Here is an 11,359-nt window from a genome sequence, read left to right as displayed (position 1 = left end):
TTATACAAGCTTCGACAATATTTTCTTACTACATTTGTCCATATTCTTAAATATGTGAAAAACTGGAAAAAAATCAACATTCTACAGTCAACGGTCAACAGTCAAAGTCAACACGTCATGGTCCATGTCCAACATGTTCAGGGTCATAGCCATGGTTCATGATTAAGGTCAATGTGCATGGCTCATGGGCTCATGACTAAGGTAATGGTTCGGATCCAACTGGCCAAGCCCAAACCTTATAACCCAGCCCCAAAAGCCTAAATGTTGAAAGACCCATTTGGATCTCTATTTTAAGTCCTAAGGACTGGCCCCAAACAACCAAGCTAAACTGGCCCAACAACTTAAAACACAACCGGGCCGAACCAAAAATAGAAATTTCGGCCCAGCAACTAATCAAGCTTAGGCCCAAGCCTCAAGCCCAACCGGTCATCAGGTCTTCTTCCTCACCAGCTACCACCACCACCAGCCACCACCTGCTCAACCCACGTCCGGCCACCCCTAAACTCCAAACATAACCGAAAATGAAGAGGATAAAAACCCCCACTACTTTAACAAACGCGAAATCCTCCATTCTTGATTTCAACATCTTCAACCAAAACTAGATCTGAGACAAATTCCCGCCGCCATTAACAGCTTCTACAACCTCTGACAGCCCCATCCGACCCAGCATTCAATCACCCATCACTACCCAACCTCAAACCAACCAATTAAACATCACTACAACAACCATAGTTCAAAATAAAAACGGACAGGCGACGCCATTGACGCTTGAACAGCTCCTCAACAACCGATTCTAAACCCACGTCACCCACCAAAACAATCAACCTAATTTATGTCTGTACCTTTCCTCCAAATCGCGACCACCAATCCGAAACCAACCCACACACAACATAGTATAACATAATAATAAAGGTTCAAATAGAAATACTGGCGATTTCTTGCTGTTGGACACGCGACGCCGCCATCGACCCTCTTTCGAGCTTCAACAACCTAATAAGTCGCAACAGTTCAATAATAACCCAAAACAATATACCGATATTTAACTAGTTTAATAATAACGAGACATGACGAAGAAGAATGAACAATAAAACTGTTTCTGTATACCGGTGAAGTAGAAAAACTAACTACTCACCTGTATTAAAACTTGATGAATCCCTCATCGTCTGAACCGTCGTGCTCCCACGCTCTAGCAATCCAGCTTCTATCTCTGCATCCATTTTTATTTTATTTTATTCTCTAAAAACCCTATTCTCTATAACAATGTGATTATATACTTGGGTTTGAAACCCAAGCCCAATACAGACTCGGGCCCAGAAATCAGGCCCACGTATCCCAAATCCAATCCAATCAAATTTTAAATAAATAATTAAATTAATAAATAAATAAATAAAATACGTATTTTAAATACGGGCGTTACAGGGGGAATATAGGAAGGGCGCCTATCTCGTGGAGAGAGGTTGCACCAGGTATTTGGAAAGTCGCCTAGATAACATGTGAGGTGAAGGTTGCACCAAGTTTGGATTCTAGCACCTAGGAAACTATTCGAGATTTAGGACATAAGTAATTATCTGCTAAATCCTGAAGTTGAGGCCTTTTCCAGATCATTTTGCTGAAGGTTTTGTGAGAACTTCGCAGTTAAGCATGCTTCAGCAGGAGTAGTCTAAGGATGGGTGACCTCCTAGGAAGCTATTGTCCGGAGTCAAAAGCCCACACTGCAAGCGGCTAAGTGGGGACAATATCAACATTGCAAGATGAGGCAGATCATTACAGTCATGTTATTCGGATGTAGTTATTATGTGATGAGCCTTTGGGCTAGAGACAATGTGCTGCTACGATAGGTGGATCAAGGAGCGAAAACAAGTCTTCATAGACAAGGTGGAGACGACTGGGTATACTCAAAATAGTGCATCCACGAAAGCCTTCGGGTTAGGTTCCCTTCAGGGTTGATGAGCCTTCGGACAATGTAAGCCTTCGGACTAGGGGCCCTTCAATGTAACCAATGTGCCTCTTCCTTAACCCTATCTAAATATTATATATATATATATATATATATATATATATCAACATTTTTTAAATATCAGGATATTACCTATGTCATTTTCACTGCTAACAGTTTTGAAGAAAATTACCAATGCACATAGTGGAACCAGGGGGTGCGTGTGAGTGCGGTCGCACCCCCAAATATTTGGAAAACTTACAAGATAATGTAATAGTAATTTGCTAGAAAAAGGGCTAGAATATAAGGATTCGCATCCCCAAGATTTTTACAGGATCTCCACTACCGCACCCCCTAGTTCAATTACATACTGGGTTGCATATACTTTTGCATCCCTCAGACATTGAATACTAATTTTGTCCCTGCCCAATGCATAATGTGTATTCATCCATTAAAATGCACTAATTTTCAATATAATACGTAGTTTTGCATTTATCTATCATTTTTCAAGAAGAATTGACATTCAAAAAAAAAGATCATCTGGTTTGCAAAAACAGAATAAGTTTGTGGACAGGCAACTGTTTACTGTCCACAAGACTTTAGCTTCTGATTGGTGGAGTGGCTGCCCAAAAAAACTGTTAAACTGACCGAAAATGGGTTTAACTAATAGAAATATGCTGTTTGTGGACAAGTCTGTCCACAAATTCGAACTCTTGCAAAAACTTATTAATCTATAGAAACTTATCATCTTTCTTCTATAACTAGAACTCCAGACATAATAATGTTTTTTGGCTCAACTAATTTTTTTATTCCAATTTTGCCCCTATTGTTTTCAGGTTATTTCAATTATTATTCAAACAAAAGAATGTAATAAATGGTGTAAATGATGGGTGCATTGGAAACTAAATTTAGATTAAACATAGGGTGATCTTGGACATACCCATAAAAACATTGTCGTACCCCAATTTTAAAATAAATAAATAAAATTATTTAAGACATATTTAGATTCCTAAATTATCTTTTGTTTATTAAGCGTACCCAAGACAAAACAAGTCATTTACTTATTCTTCTTTCTTTTAAAAAATAAAATAAAAAATGTTCTTGAATTCTTCTCCAATAATTTACCTCGCTTACTCTCTAGCAAAATTTCTCTCACCAATAAGCATGATTACAAGTCAACAACTAATTAATTATTTTGAATTCTGAAATGCAAGATTACAAGGCCGTGTGTTGTTGCTGTTTTTGTTTGTTTATTTATTATTATTTTTTGCCCCTATTGGAAATACCCCAAATGAATTTGGGAGATCTTATTGGATTGAAACGGTTATTGGGGTATGACAAAAACTTTAGTTAGTTATGGGGTATGTGAGTGGTTTTATGGGTGTGTCCAAGATCACCCTAAACATATCTACTATATATCATCTCTTTACTATTTCTCATAATTATCTTGTATCTCTTTCTCTCTTCTTAATATCTCATCTCGATCATATGTTCATACTTTATCCTCAATATCTCATCTCTCTTTCTCTCTCTCATGTAAATTTTCGATAGTTCTAACTGAAATTCCGGTTGAATTTCAATATATTTTAAAATTCGGAATTTACATTTTTTGACTAGACAAATTTAACATATTTACTTTTACATCGATGACAAATAAATTTCCAGTGGGACATCTTTACATCTAGACAGTAAATCAGGTTGGGTATTTAAATTTTGGATTCAAAGTACTTTTATTAGGTCACGGTATTGACACCCCACTTTATGGAATTGGCACCCCTTTGACCAATTCAAAGGTACTGCCATCCTCTATTAATCACAAAAAAAAAACACTCACGGCAAAAAGCTGCTGCGAGATTACACAATCCACGACATCAGGTTGCCGCAAGATCCCATATCCCATTGAAGGTGGCTGCTGTGGGTTTTTTTTTTTTTTTTTTTCTTTTAAATTGTTTTTAATAGTCATCGTAAAAAAAGTTAGTTGCCGCGAGATGGTTATGTTTACTAAAATGGAGTGTTTGCTTGTGTTAATTATCAAAACTATTCTTCATTAATTTGATCACAAATTTTTCTTATAACATTTAAAAATATTTGCCGCAAAATAGCAAAATTACGCTTCGATTATACATTTTTTTTGTAATGGTTTTGGTGTTGTTCTTGGAGTGTATAAAGAAGTTTTAAAGAAGAAAATGAGGTATCCATATGTTGTGTGTGTTCAATACACAAAATTTGAGTGAAAAAAAAATAAAAAACACAAAAAAAATTGTTATGCGGCAACTGCCTACCGTGGGACATGGGATCTCGTGGTAACCTGATGCCGTGGATTGTGCGGCCGAGCTGCAACTGCCTGCCATGGCCCGTGGGATATGGGATCTCGTAGGAATCCGATGTCGTAGAACTATCGAGCATGTGGTAAAAGGACATATAAGGAATAACTATAATTGTTTTACTTTTTGCCAAATGTAGAGATGTCCAAACAGGTACCTGACCCGGCCCAAACCCGACTTTTCGGGTTTTGAACGGTATCGGGTTACCCGAACTTGGACCGGTTTTCAGTGGGTCGGGTTCAAAGTCGGGTATTTTGTTGAGAAGTGTGACCAAACCCTACCCTAACCCTATATTTTGGGTACCCATCGGGCACGGGTTCGAGTAGGATAAAGCCCGATATAAATGAAGAAAGAAGACAATAAGAAATTTTATTTGAAATATATATCTACATTTTATTCCTTCTTCGTCTATCCACCAATCTTTCAAACAAAATAAAACTTCTAATGAACTTGGAAGTACGTAATTATCACCTATACTCGGACATAATTATTTTATATGATTTAAAAATAGATGGACTCGGAATGAACTATAGACACATGATTACGTGCAATTACTGAAAAAATTAGAAATCACGACATAATTTTTTTCATAATCCAATATATTAAATAACTCATCATTGTAAACATGAATGAGATCATAATCCAAATATTTATCTAACTCATTCTTTTATATGAGATTAGTAGTATGCATTTGAAATTGGATTTGGGTTCGATTTCGGTCTGGGTTTGGTTTCGGGGTTTCTAGCCCTTTTAACGGGTTTATGACTAAATTATCGGGTCAGTCCGGGTTTAAAGAGTGTGACCAAACCCTACCCTATGTATTTCGGTTTGGGTTTGGGTTCGGGTTCAGACAGGGTTCGGTGCGGGTATTTTGTTCAGGTTTTGGGCGGGTTTCGGGCAAGATGGACATCCCTAGCCAAATGGGTGCCAATCACATAATCCCTAGCCAAATGGGTGCCAATCACATAAAGCGGGGGTGTCAATACCACACCCTTTTTATTAACCGGATTGGTTCCAGGTTGGGATATATTAGGTAGAATAAAATGTGCGAAAGAAACAGGTTGGCACATCACGCGTGCCAAAAGATTAGTAATAGTTAAAGAATACAAAATTTAACTATAAAATGTTGGTGATGGAGCTCAGATGTGAGTGACGGAGCCAGGAATGTAAGTGAGGGTGAGCCACTCATAAACCAAGCATAAAAAAAAAACACACTAATTTTTTTTTAACTAAAAATTCAAACCCGATCACAAAACAAGTATATTTCGAACATAAAAAAATCATATAAAATAATTGCAATAAATGTAATATAAAAAAATAAGAAAAGAAAAAAATAATTCAATCTAAACAAATACTTATTCATAGTTGTCCACGGCGCCCTTCTTTTTTGTCACCCTTCTTCATCTTTTGGAAGCGTTGCAAGATCAACTCGGTATCAATGCTATCAAAAACTTCTTTTTCAATGTATGTTATTAAACAATCATTCAACCATTCATCTGCCATCCGATTTCGTAGACGATTCTTTATGATATTCATAGCAGATAATGCCCTCTCCACAGTAGCAGTAGCAACAGGTAAAATCAGCGCCAACTTAATCAACAAATACACAAGTGGGTACACAATGTCTTTCTTTGTCTCAACCATTATTTTGGCTAGGCTGCTAATTCCGGTTACTTTACCAAACTTAGTATCGGAACGCACATCAATGATATAATTCTCAAGCTGATCCACTAATTCCATCTGATCTATCTCTGAAAAATCATCTGGATAAAGTCGAGCAAAATGGATCAATTTTTGCTTATCGAAAGCAGAAAATGACTCATAAGGATCAAGACATGTCATGCAAAGAAGTAATTCTGTGTTTGCTTCATTAAACCGGTCATTTAACTCTTGAAGTTGCAAATCAATACAGTGATAGAATAATCCAACACGATAGTAATGTAAATTGGTGCTTCCTTCCGCTCTTCGTCGAGACCTCCCTCGAGCCACATACCTCTCTTCCATATTTGGAACAACCACATCATGTTTGGCACATAGTGAAGAAACTTCAATCAGGAGACTATCCCGCCCATCATCTCTCATCGTCTGTAAGCGTACCTTTGTTATTTTAACAAGAGCCATAGCATTGACAATGTCTTGGTCTTCACGCTGTAAAGCCTTTGACAAATCATTGCTAATTCCTAGTATCGCTTTCATCAAATGCAAATTTAAGATAAATTCAAAAGACTGCACTGAACTTAATAATCCGTAAGCCTCACCTCTTTGTTCCGAGCTTGAACCATCTTCCGCTATATTATCGAGCACATCAAGTACTGAACCATAACTGTTTATTATGCCAAGAAGTGTATAATAGTGTGAGCCCCATCGCGTGTCACCAGATCGTTTAAGACTAGTCTCTTGATTCAACCCTTTACCACTTGAAATTTCTCCGCTTTGTAAGGCTGTAACAACTCTAGTCTTCATTGTTTCACGTAACATATCTCGTCGCTTACATGATGCTCCAACAGTATTTACCACATAAGAGAGAACACTAAAAATGTTAGCAATTGACTCATGGTTCTTTGCAACTGATACAAGGGCTAACTGAAGCTGATGAGCGAAACAATGAACATAAAATGCAGACTCATTCTCTTTCATTATAAGTGTTTTTAGGCCATTCAAATCACCTTGCATATTGCTGGCCCCATTATACCCTTGTCCACGCAGTCTAGATATGCTTAACCCATGCTTAGAGAACAACTCATCAATTGCCTTTTTAAGTGCTACTGCACTAGTTTCCTTAACATGCACAACTCCAAAAAATCTCTCAATCACGCAACCTTTCTTGTCAACATAACGCAAAACAACTGCCATTTGCTCTTTAATTGATATATCACGTGCTTCATCGACTAAAATAACAAACGATGAATTTCCATAATCCTTTAAAATAGCATTTGTAGTTTCCACAGCAACTGCATTCACAATCTCTTTTTGTATATCAAGCGAGGTCAATTTTCGATTTTTAGAAGCATTATCAAGAACGTTCTTAATGACTTCGTTATGATCTTTCAAAAATCGTATAAGTTCAAGAAAATTGCCTTTACTGATCGACTCCTCTGATTCATCATGGCCACGGAAAGCTAAACCTTGTCTCAAAAGAAACCTAATACAATCAGTTATTGCAGTTAGATGTATTCGATAATCCCTTCGAACTTGGTCAGATTGTCTCTCAAGAAATGTTTCGATATGCTACTCTTGATTTAGCAATGCCTCGTCGCCGCCTCAAAAGCAATATTATGAGCACTATTTGGTCCTCCAACATGCTCTTTTAATTTGGTTTTCCTTTCCTAATTAGTAAACCCCTTGTAAGAGAAAACATCTCCGCCTCCTTGTGCCCCCTGATCAGATTTAAAGAGATAACAATAGTGACAAAACGCAGCATCTTTGTGAATACTATATTCCAACCAACTAAACTCTCCATACCACTATTTCCGAAAGCAACGGTTCCTCTTGCCTATTGTCCTTGGAGGAAAAGTATGATTAGGCTGGCAAGGACCCCTAAGCAAATATGTTCTTCTCACTGAGTCACGATCATTAGGATGATAATCTGAAATCTTGTTCCTCAATCCAGGGTCTCCCGGAAGACTAGACAAGTCAAGTTCTTCACGATTTCCATGTTGAACCCGCTTTGACGTAGGTTGTTCAACACCACCATCCTCAGTTTCTTGGTGACTTCGCTTTGAAGAGGATCCTACTTCAACACTAACAACATAATCTGTGTTACTACTTGGTTGAGCGGGCAATGACTTTTCTTTGATTAAATACTTTAGTATAGCTATTTAAACAATTAAAATAAACCACCAATCAATTTAATTGAAATTGCACGAATTAAAATAAACCACCAATAATGTTCACAAAATAAAATAATAATCACAAACATATAAAAATCTAAATAATATGGTTTAGGAATCAGTACAAAAAGACGACAAAAAATTAAATAATATAAGAGTTACCTAGTTACATTCACAAAACCGGTAGGTGTAAAGTTGTTTGTTTTGATAGAAAAGTAGAAGACTTAAATTTTAATATATGATAATAGAGAATGGAGGAGAAGAGAAGTAGAGTGGGTGAGGGGGCTTTTTTTTTCTTTATATTTTTTTTTAATAGATACAAGATGGTTTTTGTTTGGGTTTATATATGGGTGGATAAATATGAGGCAAAGAAAAACACAAGGAACAAGTACTATTGGGTTTTCTATTTGCTTTTTTGGTACTATTTGCTTTAACCGAATCAAATTTGTATATCCTTTTGTACACATAACATCAGCACATCCTTTTAACCAAATTTAACCTAATTTATTTGTACACATGACATCAGCACATCCTTCTGTTTACTTTCTCATTTCTCATCACTACGTGCATATTTTTCTTTATCTTTTTTGTCTTTTACCTGTACCACTTAGCACTTGCGGGCTAAGTGGTAAGTGGTGCAAGTGCTATAACTAATAATTTTTTTTTTTTTTTTTTTTTTGTTTGGGTCAAAGTGAGGGTACGCCAGGTGTATGCTGGGCCCCCCCAGGGTGTATGCTGGGCCCCCCCCCTGGCTCCGCCACTTGTGACTTTGTCTTCTAACTATAAAATGTTATATCAATGTCCAAACGACTTAAAAGTCAATAGGAGTTGCTGTACAACTCTAGTATGATAATATGTATGGGAGAGAGAGATATCTTCACCTTGAACTGAAGAGAGAACTAAGATTGAAATGTCTAAATGTATGGTTCAAAATCTAAGCTAGATATTCGCAATGGAGAGTAGAGAAAAGATGAAAAAACGTCGTTGGCAGCTTCAGTTGTATTTGAGGTTAGCTTCATATTTGAATCGTTTTATATGTCAATTTCTTCTCTCTTTAGAGGGTACGTCTCAATCTTTATATGAATTTCTTCATCTCAATTGGTGATCCATCGATCATCCAACACTAGTTTTACCATTGCATGATCAAAGATCTAATATGTTTAAAAACTTTGATGAATTTAATTTGAACATTTGTTCTTCTAATATGTTTCAAAAGTTTGAGGTATTTGAACATTTGTGCTACACTGCACCTCTGTTCTACCACCAGCCTTCTCTCGATATACATAATAGTCTGCCCCCTATACAAGAACGGGCGATGTGACTTAACATAAGAAAATATTTTATGAAAATTTGTGGACATTGCGTGATTGACTTATTTTTTTGCAGGTTGGTTCATGTGAGTGAATTTCGTCACCTGAATAGCCATACTAGTTGAAAGGAGAGCTCGTACAATTAAGAATTATAGTGGGAGAATTGGCAGAAGGAATTAGAACTCAGCTGCAAAACATGGAACAAGGCAAAGATGATACTTTAATTGATATTATAATAGATGATGAGCTGGTTTCTTCTATCATAGAAAGCCTAGAGATAGTAGCTGGATTACCCTCGGAGTGTTGTATCTATAGAGTTCACGATAATCTTCGTGCATTGAATGAAAAGGCTTATGTCCCTCATTTAGTGTCAGTTGGTCCATACCACCATGGCAAAGGAAATCTGAAATCTATGGAGAAGTATAAGTGGAATTACTTGAAGTCTTTTCTTGGTCCGAAACCACTGATGTTAGTAGAGAACTATGTACAAGTCTTCAGGGACTTTGAACAAGATGCGCGTAGATGTTATGCAGAAACTTTTAGTAGTCTGAGCAGCAATGAATTTGTTAAAATGTTGGTACTCGATGGCTGTTTCATTATTGAGCTCTTTTTGAGGTATAGGCTGAATGATCGGAGACAAAAAGACGACCCTATTTTTAATACATCTTGGATGCTCACGTCCATAAACCGCGATCTAATGTTGCTAGAAAACCAACTCCCTTTCTTTGTTCTCGTAAACTTGCTTACCTTTAACCCAGTCGATACACATGCAAACCCTTCCAACTACCTCAGTGAGAGCGCACGCAGTTTCTTTTCGGGGATGATGCCAATTCCGCTACAAATGAATGCTATAGTCCGAAGCCATAAGCATCTGCTTGATGTAATAAGAAATGCGCTTCTTCCCCCTGTTGAAGAAAGGAGTTCACAGAACATTCAGAAACTTAAGCTTGTACCTTGCGCAATGAAGCTACAACAATTTGGGATCAAGTTCAAGAAGGGTGAAGATTTCAACCTTCTAGGCATAAAGTTTAGTAATGGAGTGCTCGAAATTCCACCTTTGAAGATTCAAGATGTGACTGAACCTTTATTACGAAACCTTATCGCCTATGAACAATGCCATATAGGATGTACGAATGAATTCACATCTTACGCTTTTCTTATGGATAGCCTCATTAGCAACAAAATGGACGTCGAGATTCTAGAAAACCATGGAATACTTGATAGCTGGTTGGGCAGTGACGAAGACGTAATGGGTTTCCTTAACAAATTCTGCGTGGAGGTTAATCTTGATTATGATTTTTACTTCTCTGAGCTTTGTGAGCATGTGAATAAATATTGCAAAAAGAGGTGGCACAGGTATTGCGCAGATCTGAGACGTGACTATTTCTACAACCCGTGGGCTTGGATTTCAGTTGCTTGCGGCAGGTTTTATTATAATCTTCACCTTCTTGCAGACTCTTTTTTCCATAATTACATATTTCAAAACGTACCCGTTGTAATACTGTTTATGATTGTGTGGGTTCTGCAATTTTTGATAATGTCTTGTAGTTTCTCAAATTACATAATATCCCTTTCTTAAGCATATGGACTGAGGCTGATGGACACATATAGTTCCTGTTTCAGATTGAGTTCATTACAGAGGCCATCGATTAGACGATTACACACCCAAGACAGGGGAATGAGTGAATAAACCAAGCAAGACGCTGCATGTGTTAAAGGTTTACTCCAAAGTACAAACTGCGCTGAAGCAAAAATTACTTGTTTTTTTAACTAATTCAAATCACATCATGTAACTTTAATTGCAGTGAAATCATGTATTAGCAATGCAAACTTTGATAAAACTAACTGTCAATTCAAAACTTGTAAACGGGCTTTCAACTCCCGATGCATAAGTACTAAGTAGATTGTGAGTTCACCTTATCTTCTCTCCATTTTACACCAAATTTTAAAAATATATCT

At 37.0% G+C, this 11,359-nt stretch overlaps 2 protein-coding genes across 2 annotated transcripts; one reads left to right on the top strand and one right to left on the bottom strand.

Annotated features, from left to right (window-relative positions):
- Positions 1-5,442: 5,442 nt before the first annotated feature.
- Positions 5,443-6,990, bottom strand: LOC147477237 (uncharacterized). The gene has a single exon (XM_086584533.1). The coding sequence runs from the start codon at positions 6,931-6,933 to the stop codon at positions 5,620-5,622; it is 1,314 nt and encodes a 437-aa protein (XP_086440659.1). The 5' UTR covers positions 6,934-6,990; the 3' UTR covers positions 5,443-5,619.
- Positions 6,991-8,910: 1,920 nt separating this feature from the next.
- LOC147477236 (UPF0481 protein At3g47200-like) lies at positions 8,911-11,006 on the top strand. Its single transcript, XM_086584510.1, has 2 exons — positions 8,911-9,098; positions 9,477-11,006. Exon 2 carries the CDS (start codon positions 9,597-9,599, stop codon positions 10,977-10,979), a length of 1,383 nt encoding a protein of 460 aa, XP_086440636.1. The 5' UTR covers positions 8,911-9,098; positions 9,477-9,596; the 3' UTR covers positions 10,980-11,006.
- The last annotated feature ends 353 nt before the right edge of the window (positions 11,007-11,359 follow it).

This window comes from Coptis chinensis, chromosome 9, assembly GCF_015680905.1.
Source record: "Coptis chinensis isolate HL-2020 chromosome 9, ASM1568090v1, whole genome shotgun sequence".
NCBI lineage: Eukaryota > Viridiplantae > Streptophyta > Magnoliopsida > Ranunculales > Ranunculaceae > Coptis > Coptis chinensis.
This window is presented reverse-complemented; position numbering and strand designations above follow the sequence as displayed.